Genomic DNA, 25,812 nt, shown 5'->3' on the forward strand with positions numbered 1-25,812 from the left:
AAAGCTGGGATTACAGGCGTGTACACCACCACACCCAGTCTCAGTCATCACCCTCTCAGCATGCCCTGGGGTGGGACCAGTATGGTAGGCCCGGAACCAAACCCCTGACCCTGTCCCTGTGCCTGCCTAAGCAGGCACTCTAGTCCACTGAGGTATCTGGCCAGCCCTAGCCTGCCTTTTCTAAGGGGTCTCTTCCTCCAATTCCTTTCTTAGGCTCTCACAGATAGGAAAAAAATCAAATTGCCAGAAACCTGTATTGTAATCTGCTTGTTCCCCCGTGCATGCCCCAGCCTGTGATTGTGTCTTTTAGAAGAATTTCCAGTGGCTGGTAGAATGATCTTTGTCCATGTCCCTGGCAATTTTTTATAGCTAGATACATGCACACTTGCTTCATATGCCTTCAATTATGTGAAGCTCCTCATGTCCCAGCTCAGATTCAGTTCAAGCTCAAACAGGTTTGAGTTCAGCAATAGAGTGCAAGCCTAGCATGTGCACTGCCCTGGATTTACACAAATACCCCCAACACCAAAATAGAGTGAGAAGGGAAGTAGTGGAAAGAAAGAGTGGGGGTGGGAAAGAGGGAGGGAGGAGAGAGAGTTCAGAACCAAAAATTACATCTTCTGGTAGTAGGATGTACTGGGAGATTGAAGACAGCAGATAACCAGTTGGACCAAGAGACTGTTAATGGTCATTTTTTTTGGAGACTTTCTGATGTGGGGCTGCTAGTCTCAAAATATTTGTATGAAAGATCTACATGTTTTTCTCATCCATTTTATATCCCTGTTGCCAAACAGTGTCTAGAGCAACATTGTCCAGTAGAGCTCTCTGCTATGATGGAAATGTTCTAATCTGTACTAACTAGTATGGTAGCCACTAACTGTATATAACTGTTAAACATCTGAAATGTAGTTAGTACAAATGTTAAGCTGCTTAATTTTATTTAAACATTAAAATTTAAGTAGCTACATGTAGCTTATAGTTTACTCTATGTGATAGGTCTAGATTCCAGAATATAATAAACGTCTATTATATGACCAAAGGTGAATCTTTACCATGAGTGGGGAATTAGGGAATAGACAGGGAATGATGAAATAGGTTAATTTGAAGAAAGCCAGAAGTTAAACTTCTGAAAATTTACTTTTTCTGGTTTGTAGGTATATATAATAACAGGGAATAATGTGAGAGGAAGGACCATTGTGGGCAAAAGTAGACACCAGAAATGATCACAAGTGAAGGGAGGGTGGTAGCCTATGGGATTAAGAATAGAACAGAGCACCTACAGAGTTAGGCAGGACAGCAACACTCTCTCTTCAAGGACCATCCAGCCTTGTCCTGGTTGCTGTACTGACAGGTGGACAAGCATTGTCATTGAGTGTTCATGCTGCAGGAGGCTAGGTGCTGGGATCTGTGGAAGACACCCAAGGGCCATTCAACCAGGCATCAAGCTGTACTTCTGCTAAGGAACCAGGCTGGTGCCTAGATTGGAGGCACAAGATAACCTTTCTCTTGAGTTTATGGGAAGCTTAAAAGAGTTTTAAACTGCAAATAACATGGGTAAATTTACATTTTAGTAAGCTCATCTGCTGTCCTGTGGCCAGTTTCCACCTCTGGGTCTTTCTTGGCACTATTGTGGTTTTTTTCTTTTGAACCAGCTTTGTCCAGTGTCTTGTCTGCTTGTCTGGTTTATGTCATGTTTTGTTTTTCTTCCTCCTCTATTGCATCGCTCTCTGCTGGGCCCCACATTCTGTTCTTCGATGTCCATCTCTCTCTGATCCAAAGATCAGCCAATAAAAAGCAGTCTCACCTGTCCAGGTAAGAGGGATGTCACTCTAAGGGAAGAAAATCCCTTCCTATTTAAGTTATTTGGCATGGTATTAATTATTGAAAATGTCTTATTAATCAGCTTTGAAACTGTCTCACTGATATTTGTTTCTTAATAAAATAAAAAGAGGGGCCAGGGAGATAGCTTAGTAGAATAAGTGCTTCCCTGGCAAGTGCAAGGGCCTGAGTTCAATTCCCAGTTCTGCAAAAAAAAAAAAAGGAAAAAAAGTTATTTGGTTTTTGAATAGATGGTATCTTCACATAATTCAAAGTACCAAGGAATATAAGTCTACAGTTCATCTTCATGTACCATCCATCCACTACTCATCTTCAGACGCAACCCATGTTATATTTGTATTTCTTTTATATCCTTCCAGAAACATGGTAGATATTTTTGCATGCATAAGCAGATATGTAAAATAGTGAAATAGATAATTTCTTCTCCCTTTTACTAGTGTTTTCAATGTGCACATAGTTCTATATCTTGCTTTTTTCCCTCAATAAAATATCACACATATCTTGCATTATTTTTTTGGTATAAGGAATCAAACTCAGGACCTTGTGCTTGTCAGGCAGGCACTTGTGCCATTTAGCTATATCCCCAGCCCTCTTGCATTATTATTGTTGTTATTATTATTATTATTATTATTATTATTATTATAAAGTGCCACATCGTTGTTTTATGTGGCCAAGGTCTGTGTCATTTTGATGTAAAATAATGGATTTGACCAACTCCCCATTGTGAGCATTTAGAATATTTCCAGTGTTTTGCCATTACACCCACTGATTCCATAAATAGCCTCCTTGGTCATTTGCTGTAGCTAGGATAGAAACTGCCCTTCAGCAGCAGTTAATAGCTTGGAAACTAGAAGTTTATACTGTTTTCTACAAATAAGGCCTATAGCAATGATTTGAATTTCTTGTGTTCCTGTAGGGGTCCTAATTAATAGAGAGGTCAAACAATGTATCTGGTTTGGTGCTCTGCAGTACTTTGAGGGTTTAGAATCTAAGTAAGGCCAGGCATGTAGCTCAGTGGCATAAGTGCCTGCCTGGCAAGTGCAAGATTTGGAGTTTGATCCCTGGTATGAAAAAAAAGAAGAGAGGGAGAAAGAGAGAAATGATAGAATCTAAATAAGGTGCCTCAGGCTGGGTGTGGGGCTGATTATGAGGTTAGAATGTGCTGCTACCAAATGGAAGAGAGTTCTGCTCTCCCATGGTGCCCATAACATAAGTAGAATTTTCAGAGGCACCAGTATTGCTGCACCTCTCCTTTCTAAAACAATGTGTAAGTTTCCAGTGACCCAGTAGGTTAGAGCTAAATGCCCTGTCCCCATCCTGGAGACAGCTGTTTGGGAGATGAAACCAACATGGGGAGCTTGTTTCTGCTATAGCCATTGCAGCATTCTGCTGTGTTCACGCAGGCCCCTGTAGGTTTTGACCTGCAGTGTCCTCCCTCCTTTTTTTGCAAATCATCATGTAACACTAATTAGCTGTTTGTTTTTTCTCCTGTTTTTTTCTTGCATTCATTTTCTCTGCTGCTCCGTTCTGTTTCATCAGCCCCATTGCAGCCTGGTAAGATTCAACAAGCCTGTGTGTATGTGCACATCCCCTTCTTGCTGTTGCCTGTCACCTGACTCCACAAAAGGCTATATCTCTTCACTCTTCAATAGTTGTTAAAGAGATCATGCTTGCCCTGCTAGGTCAATTTTCCAGATAGGTCGTGTTGCCAGCAGTGTAAATGTAAATAATCTTTTACCAGACTGAGCAGGTTACAAGGTGGGTGTATGAGTCTCATTCTCCAAGACCCAGGGTCCTTTTGACAGAGCCTCTTTCTGCTGGTACACCTGAGCAGCTCACAAATGGATTTTCCTTACTCTTTCTCCAGGTTAAGTAGCCTGTCTTCCCTGGGAGATTCTGCACCTGAACGCAAGTCCCCTTCTCACCACCGCCAGCCCTCAGACACCTCTGAGACAACAGGTAACCACTTTCTCAGTATCCACATGTGAACATAGCAGAGCACGCATCCTCAAGCTCAACATAAAGCACCTCAGTCTTTACCTGGAGCACCAGATGTGTGCCAGATCTTGTGTTTCTGGTTTGTGTAAATTGTCCCCTTACATCAACCCACAAAGTAGGTTTTATTGTCTTCTTTTTATAGATGAGGGAGCTGAGGCACAGAGCAGTAGAGAAACGTGCCCAACTGTTGAGCTTGTTGGGGACAGAATCAGGACATGGACCCAGTTATGTTAAGCTCTGGAGCTCATTCTTTTTTTTTCTTTTTTCTTTTTTTAATTTTATTTATTTATTTGTGTATGTGTGTATGGGTGTGGGTGTGTGGCCAGCTCAGCCCACCAGGGGGCGGGGCTGGCTGGCATGTGGTGCTGGGGGATTGAACCGCGGTCCCTGTGCTTTGCTAAGCTTGTTCTGTGTAGGTGCTTTAGACCACTGAGCCATCTCACCAGCCCCTGGAGCCCATTCTTGAATCAGTATGGAACGCAGTCACACATACACAATGGCTTTCACAATCTCACAACAGTGAAGACAGCAGTCACTGGCTTGATTTCTTTTTATTGTTTAAAGTTCCGTAGACGTTGTTCATGTGAATAAAAAGATTTCCTCCCATCATTTGTCCTTTCCTGGGCTTGGCAAGGGATCAACCCTTAGTCACCTCGTACAAGGAATCCAGCTCTGCAAGAAACAGTCAGCAAGTGTTAGTGCCACCTGCTGATACTATTGGTAATAACATGACGTAACACTTTCATTCAACCTAACAGACTGTTCTTTTACAGTAACAGTCTTAGTTGGACATGGCCCTGCCCCTTCTTTGGCCAGTCTCACCCAGACAAACCAAATAGGACTGACATGTATAAGAGACAAGCATTTTAGCAGCCCATAGAAGGGTGTTTTCTCACATGGGAAATGAAGGCAATTGCAGGTGTTTTGCCGGTCACTGGAAAGCATGTCATATGTTTAGACAGGATGAGTCTGAGGAATTGGGTTAGTTTGAGAAGACTTCTTGGGGAAGAAATGCCCTGGGTCTTTCCTGAATTGGCCTTGGCTTGTATGTACCAACCTTTAAAGACTCTGCCTGGGCCTGCTGTGCAAGCCCCACCCCCAGGGCACACTGAAATGGCAATTAAGACTGGGGTGGTGGCATGCGCCTGTAATCCCAACTCTTTGGAGGCTGTAAACAGGTGGAACTACAAGTCCAATCTAGTAGTGAGACCCTGAACACCCTGTAGACCCTTCCCTAAAATACAAATGAAATAAAGACTCTGGGCCCAATTCTGTTCTCTCTGTGACCCCTGACAGGTCTTGTTCAACGCTGTGTCATCATCCAGAAAGACCAGCATGGCTTTGGCTTCACCGTCAGTGGGGACCGAATTGTTCTGGTTCAGTCTGTGCGGCCTGGTAAGTGTTCCCCTCTCCCTCGAAGTGGACACCTCTTGAAAAAGCACATACATGTGACTGTGCAGCATGATAGGTGGGTGCAGGAGCCTTGGAGACCAAGAATGAATTATTCTAGAACTCTTCCCACAGATATCTGGGTCACTTTCCACATTGTCAAGCCATGAGGTAAAACTTCTGTGGTTCACTCATCATGCTTATTTCTCCAGTTGGGAAGTGCAAAACCAATATGAAAGCCCTCGGGCACTAGGTAAATATCTAGTTACCATCTAGATGAGCACCTTATATGGAGCCAGATGTGAGGAGGAATCAGAGGCCTCCTTTTCAGACTGACCTCCACATTACCTGCTGAGTGAGTGCGCAGATGGTCAGATCCTTGTTAGTGGCCCAGATTGAAGATGATAGCAGAAGGGAGAGGGGATGCAGGACAGTATAAAGCAAGTGCCACTCAAAGGGATGAACTTCACTATAGTGAACTGAATCGGGCCAGTGACATGGATCATCTTGTCAGTTTGTCCTATAGATAAACACAGGAAAGGGTAAGTTCAGACTAGCATTTCACCCTAAGGAAAAGGAGAAGGAAAAATATATTTGCAGTAGTTTTGGAGGAAAACTTGAGATATGTTTAAGAAAAATAAAAAGAACTATAAATGTCTGACCAAAATGAGATATGTGGATCCTTCCTATCTTACTGTATAGTTCAGGCTGCCCCCGAACTCACTGTGTAGTCAGACTGGCCTTAAACTTGTGGCAGCCCTCCTGCCTCAGCCTCCTAAGTGCTGGGACTGCAGATCAAATATCTTTTTTTTTTTTTTTTCCTGTATTAGGACAGGGTCTACAGGGTCTTACTACTTAGATCAGACTCGTGGTGATTCTCCTGTTTTCAACCTCACAAGCACTGGGATTATAGGTGCGCACCACCATGCCCAATCTTAATTGCTGTCTCAGCGCACCCAACGGGCAGAGCCGGCACAGCACATCACCAGGAACTGAACCTTGCCAACTGCTGTGCTCTGCCTAAGCAGGCGCTTTAGTCTGCTGAGCTATCAGACCGGCCCTTGCCAATCAGATATCTTTAAAGAATTTAATTGCTGAAATCATTAGAAGTCACCTCATGTGTTTCATATATTCAAGAAAAATAGCTTTTTCCTTTCCAGCTTTCATTTCTACAAATGTGCAAGAAAATTTTCAAGCTATTTGCAGATACTTTTCCATAAGTAGCATGTTTTTGGATGAAAGGAATCTTAGTACTCATATTAAAAAGCCAAACTGGAGTGTAGTCACCACTGTACATATTTTTTTAATGTACTGGAAACATCTAGATGTGCTTTGTAGGAGTTTTGTTTTTATCAGATAAATGCAGCTTGCAGATTGAATGATCATCTCCCAGCAAATTTACAAAACATAATTTTTATGCCTTTCATTAACTGATTTCAGCTGCAGTGTTTCTTAAGCTTTGCAGTAGAAGCCATTTAAACTATATAGAGGTCAAAATTCCAATAGCCACTAGTTGGGTGATAACCTGAAGCAAGACCAGGAACATGTTCTAAGCACATTCTAGTCAGCTAACACCAGAAACCCTTATTTGTCCCTTTTAAAGGAACAAGACGTAAGTAGTTTAAAACAATTTTTTTTTTCTGCAAAGCTTTATTCCAGAGGGACTCAGTCCTTCTTGGCAGCTGCCTTCCTCGTGGCAGCCAGCACTCTGCTCAGATCCTCACACTTCCTCTTGGATGTGTATCCCTACCCTTTTCTTGATGAACTTGAGGGTGCATTTGTCCTTGGAGACCGACCTTGAGCAGCTCCATGGCCTGTGGAAGCCGCACACCTCCCGGATCATGTCCCGCACGAACTTGGTGTGTTTGGTAAGGTGTCTGCGACAGCAGCTGTGTCTCGGTTTGTTCACATTCTTAGTCACCTTGTGGCCCTTGTTGAGGCCCACGGCTATGGGATAGCAGAGGGCCATGGCTACTGTTCTTCAGTAGTTGCTGTAACAGCTAAAACAATTATTTAAAAAACAGAAAAATAAGACAGTTATTATTTTTAAAGGTATGAGTCCTCAATATCTTTATGAATCTCACAACTTATGAACTACCAATTTGACAACTTGCTTTCTTTTCTCTGTATTTAATAATTACTATTACCTTACTAATTATGTTTAGTGCATTAAACTCACTTTTCTCACTGCATAATAGCAATGTCATCTGACCTTGGAACATCTAGACACTTCACATATATCAGATATAGTCTCAAGGCTTGGCCCAGCCTGTCTCCCACTTTGCTGGCTGTCACAAGTTGGGCTTTGAGCCAGGGCAAGGAGTGTGCAACAGATATGAGTACTGGAGTCTGCTACAGCTTCAGAATCATTTGTCACTGGAGCAGAATAGGACATCCACCCAGCAATTGGGGTATTTCACAAGGAAACATGACATTTCAGATAGGGATCTAACAGGGACCCTGGTATAGGTTCAGTGGTTTCTGAGGAAGGTTGTGTGGGGCTTTGTTAACCAGGCCCTCTTCTTACAGGAGGTGCAGCCATGAAAGCTGGAGTGAAAGAGGGTGACCGGATCATCAAAGTGAGTGACCCTGATACTCATTCCCTGGAAAAGAGGCAGGCATGCAGAGGTATCTCTGGTCTCAGCCTGTCCTGCCAACAACCCTTTTGATACGTGGAGTCTGGGGTAGCACCATGAGAGGGAGCATGATAATATAGTGAGAGAGAGGAGAAAGAATTAAGATAGGTGGTTCCTTGTTCTGGACCCTTGTCATTCTAAAGCAGCTATGCTTTTACAAGAGGTATTATTGACCCCACTTCATATACAATAAAAATAAGATAAAGGACTTAAGCACCTGCCTGGCATGCACAAGGTCCTGAGTTCAATCCCTGGTACAAAAAAAAAAAAAAAAAAAAAGATAAGCACAAAAATAAAATTAAGGAGAAGCTGTGAGTCTTTAGGTTCTCAGCATGCTAGTTTGTATCCCCTACAGTACTGGCCTGATATTCTTGACTGTTGTAAACTGCTGGAATCCACCCTGTCCGTTCAAATCTGTCTTCTGGTAATGTCTCTGAGAAGCATTAAAGAAATCCTGATGCAGAGACTTCTGGTTTCCTGGAAAGGAGGAAATGCACTGGGCCAGTTGATACACACATGTGAGGCAAAAGGGCAGAAAACTATTAAAGAAATAAATGACTAAATGAGTGAGTGAGTGAGTGAGTGAGAGTGAAATAAACAGGTGTTATCCCTGAAAAGTTATACATTGGCTGGGAAGACAAAACCCATAACATATATAAACAGGGATGAATTTCTAATGTTGATTTGAAAAAACAAGTGACCAGAGATAACTAGAGAGTCTGGAAAACAGCTTCCTAATGAAGTGACCTTGAAATCTTAGATAGGAGCCCCCAGGTTTCCATCACCATCACTCAGTGTTCTTTGTCCCTGCAACAGGTCAACGGCACCATGGTGACCAATAGCTCACACCTGGAGGTGGTGAAACTTATCAAATGTGAGTTGGGAAGGGGTGAGCACTAAAGAAAGTTAAGGAACTAGTGGCCTGAGGGAAGAAAGAGCAGCCCCACTGACACTGGAGACTTCCTTTGTAGATGGTTAATCTTAACCCTGAATATTCCACTTAGAAGGCCACAAAGCCCTATTATCACTTCTAATGGAGACACTCATCAGAATGCTTAAATTTTTATCACACTCATCTTTGCCACTTCTGTGTAGACAGTATCTTACTGAGACCACATCTCACTTAAATAGCATCTTTCCCATCTTGCATTCACAGACATTCTTCCTCATCTGCTTCCTGTTTTGAGGGTAAAGGGAAGCAAAAACTACTCTATAGCCAGGGAGATCCCACAGTTGAGTCTGCACAGATAATCAAATAGAAGCAACAATGTTTAGGGAAGAAAAGAGTGGGGGAAGTCTTGGAGGTCCGGGTAGGGGACTAAAGTTGAATGCCTGCCATTTGCCAGGCAGACAGTGTGCTGGAGCTTCACATTGGCTGTTTCATCTAATGAGATAAAGAAGGAAACAAGAGATGGATGAGATGGCACATATTTTAGCTGTGCAGGAAGGAAGGCAAACTTGGGTTGCTGCAGGGTTAGAGGGCAAGGACTAGAGAATGGTTGGGGCTTTACAAGTGAAAACTTACACTACAGGATTACAAGTTTAATGAAAGGAGAAGGGAGAGCAGTCCTTTCCTGTGCAGCTTGAATATCTGCTTTCCAGATATTCAATACCACTTAAACAAACCTCTCCTTGTCTTCCTCCAGCTGGTGCCTATGTTGCATTGACTCTCTTGGGCTCTTCACCTTCATCCGTTGGTATCTCTGGGCTCCAACAGGAGCCATTATCAGGAGCTCCCCGAGTCACTCCAATGATCCCACCACCACCACCTCCTCCACCTCTGCCACCTCCACAACGCATCACGGGACCCAAACCCCTGCAGGTAATGGTCTTCCTGGTTTTCCCTCCCCACTCTGTGATCCCTTTGAAGAATTCCCCTGTGGGGTTTAAGTTGAACAAGGTTGTATTAAGCAAAGACAAGCAGGAAACAAATGAACACAGTGTCAGACAGAAAGATATTCTATAACTGAGTGTCCTCCTGTATGAATGTATGTGAGGATTTATCGGCCAGTGGTGTTCAGTGTGTTCCTAAGTATCTGAGAGTGCTCCCTCACTGGGAAGTGTCCTCACCCCAGCATGGACAGAAGACATCAGTTAGAGGCTGTTGTCAGTCATTATTATAAGGATATACTATTAAGTCAGAGAGCAGGGGAATCACTTCCAAGAGAAAAAAGGCTGCCTGGAAGCATGAATAAGAATCCCAGTTGGGAGGAGGGAAAGAGACAAAGACAAAAGCAGGGAGAAAGATAGCCTTGTGAGTAGGAAAGTCTACATGAAGACTTAAAAGAGGATGGGATGCAGACAATTATAGGAAACAGGATTTTGCAGTTGGAGAGAAGACTGCCCCAGCAAGTCCCTGGAGAAGTTAGTGAGTTATAGTAAAAGTTTCTAGGAAGGTCAGGAGTAAAATCAAAATAAGATTTTATGTTGACCTCATCCTAGCAAGATCCTGAGTATACGAAACACACCATAACCCAGGCTCTAGATCCCAGAGAGCTATGCAACAGAGCCAGTCTCCAACTCTCACTCAGTTCTGTCTTTCATTCCTAGGACCCTGAAGTTCAGAAACACGCCACCCAGATCCTCAGAAACATGCTGAGGCAGGAGGAGAAAGAGCTACAGGTGAGGTCACTAAGTGACACAGTACTAATGCAGTCTGCCAGCATATACAACTCAATTTACAGATCATGGTCCATTACTGTAAAAATCTTAAAAATAAAACTTGGGGATTACTGAAGAGCTGTCATTTGAATTTGTTAAAACAGACCTGAGTGTGTTGGTACACTCCTGTCATCTTAGGACTTGGAAGGTGAGGTAGGAGGATCATTGCAAGGCCAGCCTAGGCTACACAGCAAGACCCTATCCCAAACCTGTCCCCACCCCAAAAAAGCATTTGTTAATGCAGAATTTTACTAATATAGTGCTTAGGATGATTTCGTTCCACAGACAATAGAGTAGGCTAGTAAACAGATGATGAATCATATATAAAGAAGTGGGAGAACATTAGAACTGGAGAACATCAGAGCAAGTTGGAGTTGATCTTAGAGCTTTCCAAGGAAAGAGGGTAAGATGCATAGAAGGTGAAGATGGGTAGTGAGACCTGAGCCAAACTGATAGGGTCAGGGCACAGGTTGGTGGACAGGAAGAAGAAAGAATTGGGGGGTAAGAAAATGATGGCACGGAGAATAATCAGAAGATTGGTTTGACTGGTAGAGAATAATCGGTCCTACCAGAGCTGTTACTTGGGCTGGTCTTCTCACTATTTCAGCTTAACATGTTTCTTTTTCAGTGCTTATTGTGTGTATTGCCCTTAATGTGATTAAAATCTAGTGGGAGAAGTTCAGCTTACAGTAAGAGGCAGAATAGGAGAAATAAGGAGTTGGCCATAAGAGAGCAATTAATTTAGTGAGGGAACCAGTGAGGAAAGGCATTCCACTGGGCTCAAAGAACAGAGTTCAGTATTCAGAGGTGAAGGAAGAATGCTAATGAGTGGGTAGCTTGGGTTAAATACAATCCTTTATTTAACGAGCACTGAGTTTTGCTTTGCGCTAAGTACTGTGTGTATCAGGGTATTGGATGAGAGTAGTGTGAGGGGCAAAAATTAGAAAAATAGATGAGAGCGGAACCCTTGAAGAATTACCAGTCCCACAGAACACGGATGGATGAGGAGGAATATACTGCATTATAAGTCATGATACATATGTATATATATCAACACAGAGTAATGAAGACAGAGGTACTCAGGTAAAGATAGATCTATACATCCATGGAATAGAATCCAGAGTTCAGAACTTAACGTATATGTGTATTGTCAGTTGGTTTTCAACAAAAGCACCGAAACAATCCAATGGAAAAGAAATTTCCTTTCAAAAATGGTGCAGGGACAACCTGATATCTACATGCAAAGAATAAATTTGCAATTACCTCACACAATTAACAGAAATTAGCTTCTTGGGCATGGTGGCACATACCTGTAGTCCCAGCACTTGGGAGGCTGAAAACAGGAGAATCGCCATGAGCTGGATCTATGTAGTGAGACCCTATAGACCCTGTACTAAATACAAAAAAATAAAAAGATAAATCTTAATGACCCTGGATTAGGCAGTGGTTCTTTTAATATGACACCAAAAGCACAAACAGGACTGGGAGTATAACTTAGTCATCAAGTGTTTGACTAGTGTTTAAGAGGCTATAAGCACAGACAACCTGAACAAGATAATTGTGTTTCATCAAAACTAAAAACTTGCCAGCTGCAATGGCACAAGCCTGTAATTCTAGGCTGTTTAGGAAACAGAAGGATCACAAGTTCAAGGGCAGCCTGAAGTACTTTGAAAGACTGTCTCCAAATTAAAAATAAAACTGAGCTGAGATATAGTCCAGTAGTAGAGCTATACCCTGGATTTAGTCCTTAGTACACCAAAAAAAGGAAGAAAGATGAAAGGGAGGGAGAGAAGAAGGAAAGAAGGAAAGAAAAAGGCAGCAAAAGGTTAATAAACATTTGACAAGATGTTTGACATTGCTAGTCAAGGGGAGCTGCTGATCAAATGACAGTGAGATACCACTCTGTATCCAAAATAATGAAAAATATCAAGTATTGTTAAGGATGTGGACAAAGCTGAGAAATACATGTTTATATTTTTTTTACATGTGCAGTATCCTGATCTGTCATCATTGTTTGGAATATAAAATATTGCAGCTATGCCGAAGATAAGCAGTTCTTCAAAATGATTTTTCAGTTTTAATTTTAGGGGTTTTTGAGACAGGTTCTTACTCTGCAAACCAGCCTGTCCTTAAATTCACTATGTAGTCCAGGCAGGCCTCAAACTCAAAGCAGTCCTCCTGCCTCAGGAGTGCTGAGATTACAGGCTATCATACCCAACTAGTTCTTCAAAATATTAAACCAAGATACTGTATGACTCAGCAGTTCCACTCCTAGATAAGTACCCAAAAGAATTAAGAACATATGTTCCCATAAAGCTTATATGTGAACATTCAGAATAGCTTTATTTTTATTAGCAGAAAAGTAGAAACAAGCCAAATGCCTATCAGCTAACAAGTAGATAAGCCAAGTGTCATATATCCACAGTGTTGTATTAGCCATAAAAAGGGTGAAATACTGACACATATGCTGTAACATAGCAGAACCCTAAAAATATGCCAACTCAAAGAAGCCAGACAAAAGTCTACAAACTGTGTGACTCCATTTGCACAGAATGTCCAGGCACATCCATAGAGACGGGAAATGAGTGGTTGCCAAAGGGTAGCAAGGTCAGTGACTGCCCACAGGTTCTACCATTCTTGTTGACATGATGGGAATGTTCTGGATGAGATAGTGGGGATGGTTGCACAATTGTGTGAGTATATCAAAAGCCAATAGATTCTGTACTTAAAATTGTAAAGCTTTTGTGACATGAAATGCACCTCAATGGCAATTTTTTAAAAAATGTAGTGCTGTGATAGCTCAAATGAAGGAATAATTGTGTAATTATCAAAAGGCTTATGAGTGATGCTCCAGCTAGGTGCAGTCTGCTATGACTAGAACATTGCAAATGGCAGTGGGTATAGATATCGAAAAGCTATTTGGGTTGTAAATACCATGAGGAGCTTGGACTTTGTCCTAAAGGCAATGACATTTAAAGGTTTTTGAGTAGAGGACTGATCACTTTTTCAAATCAGTGTTATTTTAGAGGATCATATTAAGTGGAATAATACATGAAAACCTAGGAGGCTTTTAGAGATGATGACAGACTTGATAACAACAGTGGAAGTCAGAACAGAAGGGAAGAAAGACATCTCCAGGTCCGATCAAAGGAACTTACTGGCTATAAGGAAGAAGGAAAGATGGCCCAGAGTTTGGATGCCAGAGTAGGTAGTGATGCCATTGATGGATTCACTCTAAACGTGCTGAATTTGAAGGTGTGCATGAAACATTTAGGTAAAGAAGCCCCTCCATGCACATGGAGGTGCCAGAGCTGAAACTGAAGAGAAAAGGGTAGATTCAAATAGAGGTCTGGATACTGTCAGTATACAGTTGATAATAAAATTGGAGTCTGGATGAGATCTCCCAGGGCATCAGTGCAAAGAGGAGGGCAGTAAGGATAGATTTGGGCTTGGGGACTTCAATGACACACTTATATTGTATCTGTTCCTTGAAAGAGGAGCTGTTTGAAGTAATGGGGGAAACACTAGGTTATACTTGTTAAGGAATGACCAGAAGCCAGAGAACAGGACCTCTGAGTGCTAGCTACTGTTTTGAAACATTTGACTGTGAAAGGAAGGAGGAAAAAATGAGGCAGCAGCTTGAGGAATACTTTAGGTTGCTAGAAAAGATTCTGTTGTGGTGTGCTTAAGTCAGAAAACTTGAACATTTTTATTGGATCAAGTAAAGGAGTCATTACAAGACTGAATATACATGGGCAGTGTCTAGAAAGTGCCCAGTGCAGCTGGAGAGATTGACTCAATGTTTTCTCTTCTAAGATAGGTATTTGGAAGTGGAATGAAGTTGGGAACTGTCTTACCAGATGCTACATGCTAGGACTAAGGGAAGGGCTGGGGCTTGATAAGCATGGAGAGGATAAAACATTAAATATGAAGAATCGCTGGGCATGGTGGTGCACACTTGTAACCCCAGCATTTGAGGGGCTGAGGCAGGAGGATTGCTTCAAGTTCCAGGCCAGCCTGTGTGCTACACAATGAGTTCAAGGCCAGTCTGAAATATATAGACTCTGTCTTAGAATAAAAGAAAGGGAGGGGGAAGGAGGAAGGAAAGAAGGAAGGAAGGAATGTTGGTGCACACCTATAATCCCAACACTTGGGATCTGAGGCAGGAGGATCATTGGAAGTTTGAGACCAGCTTGGGCTACAAAGTGGGTTCAAGGCCAGCCTGAGCTATATACCAAAACCTCTCAAAAGAAAAAAAGAAAAGCCCATAAAATAAATGTGAGGAATTTTTAAAGATTGTCAGGTAGCAGGAAAGCCCAGATGAGCTTAGCTAATACGTAAAAATAATATCTTTATTTAACCAACAAGTTTTATCAGCTATATCCTTTTGTAGTAAAATATGAGTAGCTGCTGTGTTTTGTAGCCCATAACCATGCACCAGACATTCTGCAAGCACATTACATTATCTCATTGAGATCTTACAGCCGACCCATGAGGCAGGCATTGTTATCTCCACTTTATCAGTGAGGATGTGTACAGAATTGCCCAAGTCTACACAGCTGTTAAGTAAAGGAGCCACAATTATGCATACTGTGCTCTACTCTGCTAAGTGCTATAAGGAGTGGTAGCTGTAGGTCAGAATGGTTCATGTTCTCTAGCAGCAGCAGGGACAGTGGCTGTTCTAGTTGGCTTTCTTCCTTCTAGGGTTATCATCATGTGTGAGTTTCCTCTTTAGCCCTCTTTTGTGGACTAATCAATCACTTTCATTTTTCATACCTGAGTGGGAGGTGCTTAGGATGAGGGAGTTAGGCCAGGCTTTGAGGGATTGGTCATTTAGGGCAGGCCTTTGTATTTTGTCTTCTTTCTCCAGCTGCCTCATGTATTTTCTTTCTCAAAATTTGCCCTTTTTCTGATCCTAAGTGATGGTGCCTCCCATAGAAGACAGGTCTCTTCTCACTCTTTTTGTTTTGGGATTACTACCTGTTTTCCCCACTGGTCAATCGGCCATTCTCTACTAACCACCCCTCTGCATTCTTCCCCCCCCCCCTCGTCCCTCCCCAGCGTATCTGTGAGGTGTATAGCCGGAACCCTGCCAGCCTGCTGGAAGAGCAAATCGAAGGTGCCCGGCGGCGAGTCACTCAGTTACAGCTGAAGATCCAGCAGGAGACAGGTGGCTTAGTGGTGAGTGATAGTAGGCGTAGATCTAGGAAGGGCACCTTGCAGTTGGTCTTGGGGTAAAGAGAGGAAAAAGACCAAGGCAGAAAGCCTGCGAAGTCGTGGCAGGACCTGAGGCTGAGCTTGTGTTTAGTATTCACAAAGAAAAGGCTGAGGAATACCACACACATGGAATATCATCAAGGAAAAGCTTATTTCTTGCTTTCCAAGAACTCATGAGGACTTGGAAAGAAAGAAATAGGAAATCGGACTCCCAGCTTCCACTCACTAATGTTCCTTCTTCCCTTCTGCATAGTTTGTTCATGGTTGATGTATGTTCCTCCCCTGGCTTTATTCAGGACTCATCTGGTAGCTTTCCCACCACCTGTCCTTCAAGTAACAGATCTGCTCAGAGAAATCCAAGGATATTTTAAAGTCAGTTATGTGAAGATCCCCTGTCAGCTGTGGGTTCTATATAGGTAACTAAACAGCTCTGTCAAAAGTTCCATAGAGATGGTTCTCTATCTGTTTTCATCAGGGGCTTTACCATTAGTTTCTCTCCCCCATTTTTTTTTTTTTTTTTAAATAGACAGGGTCTATATGTAGTTCAGGTTGGCCTTGAAACCACTGTGTAGTCCAGGCTGGCCTCAAAGTGATCCTCTTGCCTCTGCCTCTCAAATGCTGGAATTACAGGTGTGTGCCACCATGCCTGGTTTACCATCAGTTTATCTCCCTCAAACCTTGGTAACTCCCCAGAAACTTTAAAATCTCCAAGAACATTATTTACCAAAACCAACAGAAATTATTTAAGGCTTATCTAGTTAAGACATTTTAATGCTATTTTAAAAATCCAGATAAAAAAGTTTGGGAATGAGACAGATAAAGTGTTCATTTTCTGAAAGATTTCTCATATTACATGGTGAGTCAGAAGTCAGGTTGCGGATCTAGGCTACCTGGTTTAAAATCCTAGTTCTGGTTGCCATTTTTGGACAGATTACTTACTCCCTGGATGCTCAGTTTCCTTATCTGTACGATGGAGATTGTGGTAGTCTCCACCTAGCTGGGCATGGTGGAACATGCCTGTATTCCCAGCATTCTGGGATTCCAACTTTGAGCCTAGACTGAGAAGCATAGTACATTAGGGAGAGCTTGTCTTATGTGGGGGTGGCTAGGGATGTAGCTCAGTACAGAGGCCCTTGGTTCAATCCCCAGTACTACACAAACACACCAGTGTCCACCTAATAGGATATTATCAGAATTAAAGCATGCCCTGGCACAGGGACCTGTGCATGTTTATTGCAGCTATCGTTGCTGGGCTCCACGTGCTCATGAGGTAGAGAATATGAGACTTGGAGCTTGGAGTCTGGAGATGAGTTCCAACCCTGGCTTGAGAGTTGACCTGCTGTGTAGCTTGGGCAAGTTAGTAAAGATCTGAGCTTCTGTTCATTTATCTCAAGGAAGTAACCTGCCTCACTCAGAGTTGCTGAAAGATTAAGCGCAGTCAAGAAAAGCACTTTGTAAACAGTAGAATGCTGTCAGTCACACCTTCTGCAATGCCTGAGACTATCAGGCTGGCTGACACCCGCCAGTCCTCCCCAGTGAACTCAGAAGTAAACATTTTGCTTCTTCCCTCAGTACCTGCTTGAGCTTTTTGTCCTTGAGAGTTAAGAAGTTCTTTCCTATATCCAGCCCAAAGTGGACAATTGGTACTCTGAGGTTCAGGGTAATGAATGCAGTGAGAAGTTTTGCATTTTACTAAGGGTAAGACTCCTTCCCACCGTTAGGGGTCACCATCGTCTCAAACTGTACTTATGAAGAACTACCTCTCATTGCTCGGTATTTTTGAGGCAGAGAAGTAGAAGTGACCACTGAGTACAAGCAGATACACTCTGGAGAAGGGGGACAAGCAAGGGGAGAGGCTCACAGAATCTGCCTGGCCTCTGGGCCTTTCTCTTTCAGGATGTCCTTCCTTTTTATGGTGATACCAGCCAGAGACCATCAGAAGGTGAGCCCCCATCCCCACTCCTGCCGCCCATCACCCCTTTTTTCCTCTGGCTTACAGTGCAGGGTTTTTATCTCATGTTCTTACCCATGGTACAGATCCTGTGAAAGAAAATATGTTTTATCTGCCCTCTGGGAAATAATGGGAAAAGGCAGTACTGATGCACAGGATAAACAGTAGTAATGAGCATCTGATCAGGAGCCTTGAGTAGGACCAGGCAAATACTGGGATGAGTGTGGTCCTGACAACAGCTTACCTAAGAGCACTTGGTACTTAAGGACTCGGCAGATAGTGCTTGTGAAAAAGGATTGGTGGTCAGAAGAGGGGGTAAGACTGATTTGGACTATGCTGCAGTCTTCTTTGTGGAGCTGACATGCCCCATGCACAGGTGCAGAGGTAAGTGAGAATAGGCATGGTGAGGGTGGAAGGGGAAGTGCCCAGAGAATCAGAAGGCTATGAGGTGAGAGCCAGAGAAAAGACAGCGGCAGTGTCCCCATCCAGACACAGGTTCCCAGAACAACGCTGTTGCTTTCCCCGCCACCTTACCATCTAAACCCTTCTTTTCAGGCCGTCTTTCTCTGGATTCTCAGGAGGCAGACAGTGGCTTGGATTCTGGAACAGAACGCTTTCCCTCGCTCAGTGAGGTAAATTCAGGACAGGTGAGGACTGCATTGACCGCATCATCATTGGGCAGTCTTTGCTGCCCCTGGCTTATAGGCTCTCACCTGTCCACCATGCACTTCTTTGAGTCACTGTGTTCTGGCTTCCAAAAGGAGGGTTTCAGATCATGCCCCTGTGCCATATCCTCAAATCTGGCTCTATTCTATAGTAGTCAGCTCTTGGACAACCTCTCCAGTAGGGTGGAGAGGAAGGCCAACCATGTCATGAACTGCCAGGGAACTTAGTGAGTAAGAGGGTAGAACACAAATCTTCAATAATATAGCCGAAAGCATTTCTAACTCGCTGGCGTGACATCGCGTCAGAGGAATGAACTCAGGAGTGGCAGGCTTTCTTTGCTGCACTTCTTTTTCTACTTGAACAGCTTATCTTTTCTAGAGTGGTCAGAGCATTTCAGGTTTTGACCCTAAAGGTTAAAAGTATTTTCAGTTTATATGTATAAGGTACAAATATAAACTTACAATGTAAGAGTGGAAGAAGTAATGATAACAGTAAGATAACAGTAATTTAACCAGATAATTAAATAGATGAATAAGTAGTTGAAAGCATGATAAAAGCCTAATTTATATATTCAGAATTTGATTTCCTTGCTACTTTTGTCTATCAGTGGGAAGATGATCAATACACTTAAAAGGACCAGAGTGTGGGAAAGTGAAAAAGGGAGGGAAAGAGTGGTGCAGAGGGTGGAATGGGTATCCTTCAGTACTATATAGTTGATGTTATACAGGAAGTGATGTAGTTGGTGATAGAGTGAGTGGGCTGTGGGCTGACACTGCCTGGATTGAATCCAAGGAATACATTCTGAGCTCTTTGACCTTCAGCTATTCTCATACCTTTCCAAGTCTTAGTTGCTTTGTGTAAAAAGTGAAAGAAATGATAGTATCTATCTCGGAGAGCCAGTGGACACATAAAATGAGATACTACGCAATCAGGGTACAGTATCATACAAGTGGGGTTCTTGTCAACTGATGAGCTGGCCCTGAGAATTTCCTGGCCCAGGTTCCTTCTCACAGAGTTCTCTGTTCCTCTAGTCACTGGTGAATCGCAACTCAGTACTGTCAGATCCAGGACTGGACAGCCCTCGAACCTCCCCTGTGATCATGGCCAGGGTGGGTCAGCAGCACAGGTGGCAGGGCTCTGACGCACCAGTTCCCCTATCCAGTGACCAGGTAAGTGATCAGAGTTATCCTGCAGGTTTCCTTTCCCCCTTTCAGAACTGTAGTTGGGAAGCATGGTTATTACACTGCTGGTCTTGAATAGTCAGACTAAACCCTACTTTGGCCACTCACAATTTGAGAAGGTTGCTTAGAGAACAGATAGTGAAGAAAGCTGTTTGTATAAAATAGAATCTGGAAAGTCAAGCCATCTCAGTTTCTCTGTGAAGAGTCAGTGGATGCCTCTGGTTTTCCTTTTAATTTCTGGATGGAATAGGAAGCAAGTTTACTTAGTATCTTTCCAGAATACAGATTGTCAGTGTTCTCTTTCCTTATTGAAACCTTTTTCTCAAAATCTTACTATTTGGAACTCCACAGTAGAAAATATAAAATTTCTGTGTTTCTGGGATCTTTCTAGTCAGCCTCCCCACCCTCAGGGGGCACTCCATGGAGCCCTATGTTCTGCAAGATGGGGTTTGAAAGCACCACTGTCTAGGGTAGAGCTAGGTCTAGGGGAGATTTCAGGAAGACAGGTTTTGGGGACCTCATGGCTCAAGGGTGGCATGTCTGACCCAGAAAGACAGGTTTGGGCTCAGCATAAAAACTTAAAAAGAACCTGGGCTGACTGGCAATGAAATGGACTGACTTGGCAGCCAGGAAACACCTTTTGTTTTGCAGACAGAAGCCACTGAGCCTTTTAGTGACAGTGGGAAGCAGTCTTTTAGTTCTGTCAGACCATGTTTTTAAGTTTCCACTGTGAGGATCAGAGATACAGCTCAGCAACATAAGCACCTGCCTGGCAAGCACAAGTTCCCAAGTTTGATCCCCGGTTCCAAAAAAATAAATAACCATGATGATGCATTCTTATCCACATTCCAGCTGTACAGTGGTAATATTTTTCTTCAAGCTTGCTTTTTAAAACTTTAATTCATTTTAAAGGTAATCTAAGGGCCAGCGAGATATCTCAACAGACTAAGTGCCTGCTTAGGCAAGTGTAGGGACCAGTTTTCGATCCCTGGCACCACATGCTGTGTATGCCTGTAATCCAGCACTGGGGAGGCTGAAAACAGGAGGATCACTACAAATAATTTGTTGTGTTTTTTTTTTTTTAAGAAAAAAAAGATCATCTACTAAATTCAAGCCAGTATCATATTATAAAGTCAAGATAAATGTAAAGCTGGATATATATTTAAAACAATGTTATGAGGTTCCAACTAGAAAGCTGCTATTTATGTTTAAAAAAGGATTAGTTTTCTTCCTAAGTTGTCACTGGATAAACACATGAGAATCTAATTGTGATTGCCTGTGAGTAACTGATGGCTTGAGGGTAGGTGTAGAAGGGAGGCTTTTCATTATATTTACCCTTTCGTATCCTTCCAATTCTAGACTATGTGAATGCATCACTTATTTTAAAAATAGATTTTATTTAAAACAAGCTGAAAAATAAACTGTAGTTGAACTAAATCTTTTGCTTGTCATAAGCTTTAATTAAGGCCAGTTCTGCATTTGGGAAAGGTAAAAGATGGACTAGCAGCAGGCTGAAATGTTCTCTGGGTTAATCAAAAGATTGGATGAACTGAAGAAACCACACTAAATTATTACTGAAAGACACTGACTTATTACTGTTACTGCCTTATTTTCCTGTTGCTGATCTCATTTTTTTTCCCTGCTGCTTAATTGCTCACCTTGGCTTGGTGTGTTCATTCTGTTGAACTTACTGCCTTTATTGGCTTCATTGTATGAGTTAGAAGTTAGCTTTTAGAGCTTGGCACTCCCACTCCAAGCCCTCCTGGCATCTCAGGTTTGTGTCTAGAAGTCTACAGCAACTAATGGGTTTATCTTTGTAAGTGTTTCATTGCACTTTCCTAGCAGCTTTCAAGATTTTGTCGCTGATGGCTCACTAGAATAAGCGCTTGCCTGGCAAGCACAAGGACCTGAGTTCAATCCCCGGTTCCATCAAACAAACAAACAAAAAAAAGAGATTTTGTCCCTGGGTTGGACATCTGATAATTTTACTGTTGAACCTTTTTTTTTTTTTTTTTTTTTTTTACATTTTGTTGTTTTTAAGGTATCTTTGGGTAGCTGATCATTAAAAGCATTGCTATCTTCTAATTTTGAAATTCTGTCCTCATATTGGTCACTTCTACTACCCAGACTTTCTTTTTCTTTTTTCTTCCTTTTTTGTATTTAGTACAAGGTCTATAGGGTCTCACTACGCAGATTGAATTTATAGTGATCCTCCTGTTTTCAGCCTCCCAAGTGCTGGGATTACAGGTGCACATCACCACGCCCAGTCTCAGTCGCCATCTCAGCTCACCCCAGGGCGAGGCTGGCGTGGCATGCCGGGATCAAACCACAGCCCCTGTAGTCTGCCTAAGCAGGTACTTTAATCTGCTGAGCTATCTGGCTGGCCCCAAACTTTCAGTATGGTTTTTTTGGGATTTTTTTTGTTTGTTTGGTTTTGCTTTTAGTGCCAAGTTCTGAGGACCAGCTCAGAGCTCCTAGATGCTGTACCAGGGATTGAACTTTGGTCCTTGCGCTTTCCTAAGCAGGTACTTGGTCCCCTGAGCTATTATCAGTATAGTTTTTAATCTCCTAGACTTCTTTGGGTATTTCTAGTACTGGGAATCAAACTCACAACCTCACATTTAACAGGCAGGCATTGTGCTGCTGAGGTATATCCCTGGACCTCTCCTAGATTTCTGATTGACCTCTTCATAGACTCTAATTCTTTGCTAAACTATTCATATTTTGTTTTGTTTTGTTTAACTCAGCTAGCTTTTATTAGTATCTTTTGAAAACTCCCTGATCATTTTGTTTACTGCTTCCATTATCTGAGTTGCAGTGTCTGCTCCTCCCAGCACCTCTTCGATATGCTTTTAATCTCCTGTTATCCTGTCCGGTGATTTGAGTATATGGCTTTTGCTGTTCTCCTTCTGTGCCCCCTGGATTTGCTTTGGGAAATTGGGAGTTTTGTAAGGCATCTTGTTGCCTTGTCTTTTCGTGTTTCTAATGTTTGTTCATTTTGTTTTCTTGCTGAGGCTTATGGGTATTTAATTAGTCGTCTTCCCATGAGTGATGCACTTCAGACATAGATAAGCATAGTCCTCTGCCTCTGCCCCAAGATCCAAGCAGCTCTGTCAGATTGGGAAGGGAGGATACAGTACAGTTAGCATAACTCCAAGTCTTGGTAATGGACTACAGTACTGTTAATGTCACAAAAGTATTCCAGTTATTGGCACACAGAGAAAACCCATTAGTAGCAATCATTATGTGGCCCTAGCAGTATCAACTGAGTCCACTATAGTAGAATGTCCAAGACAAATTTGATGTTGACATACCATAAGAATCAATAATGTACTACACTTATTCATAGAAAAGAATTCCACAATTACAGTATACACAGTAGGGCAACTCAGATATTGACACATAGCAAGTATGTAATGAATGTAACAACTATATCTCCACTAACAGTAGGAAAGAAACTATAATTATATAAAATTAAGCATTTTAGTATTACTAAAGCTAAATGATTATATAGTTAGATATGTAGGAGAGTGGGAATGGGAGAAAGCAAGAAGAAAAACTAGGAGATGAGGAAGAAAGAAGTGAGACAAAGATACTACTAGGAGCTAGAAGAATATAACATCATGTAAATAAAATATTAAAATTAGTGAGAAAAAGATGATAAAAGGAAAAGGGAGAAAAATAGGAAAATAAAAATTAAGAGGCTGGATGGTGGTTTACTCCTATCATCACAGCACCTCGGAGGCTTTGGCAAGAGGATTGCTATGCATCAAGGCCAGCCTGGGCTACATAGTGAGATTCTGTCTGAGAGAGAGAGAAAAACAGAGACAATAAATCCTCTCCATCCAGGAAGTGGTCTTCAGAAGATTAGATCACTACATTATTTGTAGATAAAGGGGGAGAGATGATGAGGAAGAAATGTAATACAAAATATCCTAACATTTGGCCTGACCAGTTAGCAAGTTAGTTAAATCTCGCCAGTGACAGCTTTTGGAATGCAGATCTAACTTTTCTGTCTTCTTGCCTTCCCATCAGCGAAACTAAACCTTACTTTTTCCGTGACAGACCTTCTGGTAGGCTTTGGAGAAGTATGTGGTATTGGGGTAACTGCTGTGATACCCTCCTGGAAGCCATTTCATGTGGCCCCAGAGAGTGGATCAGCTTGCCACCTGCTGCTTTTTGTTTCCATCACTACACACATACTCAGTGCCACTTGGTTCTCTTTGACGGTGATTTTATTAAACTTCTCTCCTCTCTGGAGTTTAGGGTTATCAGTAGCATCTCTTTCCCGTCACAGTATCTGTCCCCTGCTGTTAGTCTTCATTTATAAGTCTTCATTTTCCCACTAGGCTCAATTTTAAATACCAAGCATTTACTACAGTGCCTGGTAGGTAGTAGATATGTTAGTCAGCTTTCCCTTAATGTAACAAAATGCATAATCAGTTTAAAAGGAGGAAAGACTTATGTTGGCCCAGCAGCTTCAGTGCATAGTTGCTTGGCCTTATTGCTTTGGGCCTGTGCTTACCCAATACATCATGACAGAAGCATGAGGGGATAAGCTCTATCCATCTCCTGGCAGCCAGGAAGCAAAGAGAGGGGAAGGGCTGAGAGATGGAGCTCAGTGGGAAAGCCCTTGCCTACCACGTACGAAGCCTGGTTTAAGCCCAAGCACCTCAAAAATTACTTAGGTAAATAGGTGGATGGGTCAATGGATCTGGATGGGTCAATGGATCTATCAATGAGGGGAGGAAAGGCTGAGGTTCTAGGGTCCCCCTCCCAAAGGTGAACTGCTTCCCCATATCCTAACTTCCTTCACTAATGCCGCCTCTTTTTTTTTTTTTTTTTTTTTTTTAAGGCAGAGGATTTTTTTTTTTTTTTCTCTGAATGCCTTCAGGGCAAGTTTGGCTGACTTGAGTTGTAGGGATAGAACCACAGCAACCTGAGGCTGACTGCTTTGTTGAAGCAGCCACTTAAAGAAATGAGCTAAGGGGCAGGCCCCCATTGCCACCTCTTAAAGAGTCTGCCATTTCCCCAGTCAGCACAGAGTTGTGACCCGCGCCCCCCCCCTTTAGCGCATAAACCTTTGGAGGACATTCGAAATCGAAGCATTAGCAGTAGGTACTTCATAATGCTTAGTGAATTAATGAGAGAATACTTTGGAATAGTACTGGCCAGAACTGTCTTCTGAGTGTCATCTTAGGGACAGCTTAACTGGGACACAAACTTTACAGCTCTCAAAACTGAGTCCCCTGTATAACTCATAGAGGGCTATGGCCTAGGTGAGACCATTTTTTTCTCAAATCTAGAGTTATGCAGTTATCAACAGAAAATTGGAGACAAGATATAGGCACTCACCTGTATTCCCAGCTATTCAGAAGGGGGAGGCAAGAAGATTGCAACTTGAGGCCAGGCTGGGCAACTTAAGTCCTTGTCTCAAAATTTACAAAGACTAGGGACATAACTCAGTTCACTCCAGGTTTAATGCCCAGTGCTGTTCCCCAGGAAAATATTCTAAGCAAGGTCTGTGGTACAGACCTGTGATCCCAGCACTCAGTAGATGGAGGCAATATTGATTGCCACAAGTTCAAAGCCATCCTGGCCCACATGGTGACTTCAAGACCAGCCTAAACCACACATAGGAACACCCTGTCTCAAAAAACGAAAAAGAATGTATTTGATACTCTGTTTTCTCCATTGGAGGACAAAGTTTAGTTATTCCTAGAATTCAGCAGGGGAAGGGTGGGGAGAGGTATTTAACATTTGTAAATGCATGTCTTCTTAGCTGGACTGGAACCTTTACAGAAAGTCTCACTTGATTCTCATAATCAAGAAAGAAGAAAGAAAAAAAGGAGACAGAGCTGGGCATATAGCTCAGTGGCATAAGTGCCTGCCTGGCAATTGTGCACAAGATCCTGAGCTCTATCCCTGGTACTGCAAAGAAAGAAAGAGGCTGTTAGACTCTGAATGTGGTGAATGAGGACTGTGAGGCAGAGAGAGGCTATCAGGGCTATCCAAGGACTCAGCTGGTTGCTGCCAGAGTCAGCCCACAGCTCAGTTCTGCTGAGCCCCAATACAAGGCTCCTTCCTCTGCAACCAGAGTTGCCCAGCCCTTCCCTGGGAGAACAAAAAGACCAACTTCAGGATGCAGAAGGAGGTTGTTCTTCTTCCAAGGGAAGGTTTTCCTTTAGGTGGTTGACAGAAGCAGGAATGAAAGAAATAGTATTTATATTCCATCCTCCTGCTGCTGATAGTTTCTTGGACACTGTAGGTTTTT

General features: G+C 42.6%; 1 protein-coding gene across 11 annotated transcripts in view; it reads left to right on the top strand.

The window, feature by feature from the left end:
* Arhgef11 (Rho guanine nucleotide exchange factor 11) overlaps positions 1-25,812 on the top strand; it is a 134,392-nt gene that overhangs the window by 77,554 nt on the left and 31,026 nt on the right. For 4 of the 11 annotated variants that reach the window (XM_023713660.1, XM_023713666.1, XM_023713663.1 and 1 more), the window contains exons 2-12: positions 1,780-1,812; positions 3,707-3,798; positions 5,134-5,232; positions 7,756-7,805; positions 8,679-8,736; positions 9,509-9,684; positions 10,413-10,484; positions 15,585-15,704; positions 17,637-17,682; positions 18,247-18,338; positions 19,389-19,526. In XM_023713660.1, the coding sequence (XP_023569428.1) occupies positions 1,780-1,812; positions 3,707-3,798; positions 5,134-5,232; positions 7,756-7,805; positions 8,679-8,736; positions 9,509-9,684; positions 10,413-10,484; positions 15,585-15,704; positions 17,637-17,682; positions 18,247-18,338; positions 19,389-19,526 (976 nt within the window). The remainder of the gene's footprint in view (positions 1-1,779; positions 1,813-3,706; positions 3,799-5,133; positions 5,233-7,755; positions 7,806-8,678; positions 8,737-9,508; positions 9,685-10,412; positions 10,485-15,584; positions 15,705-17,636; positions 17,683-18,246; positions 18,339-19,388; positions 19,527-25,812) is intronic. The other 7 variants (XM_023713662.1, XM_004629920.2, XM_023713665.1 and 4 more) reach the window with 4 other exon arrangements.

The sequence above is a fragment of the Octodon degus genome, unplaced genomic scaffold (assembly GCF_000260255.1).
Source record: "Octodon degus isolate 3935 unplaced genomic scaffold, OctDeg1.0 scaffold00032, whole genome shotgun sequence".
Lineage (NCBI taxonomy): Eukaryota > Metazoa > Chordata > Mammalia > Rodentia > Octodontidae > Octodon > Octodon degus.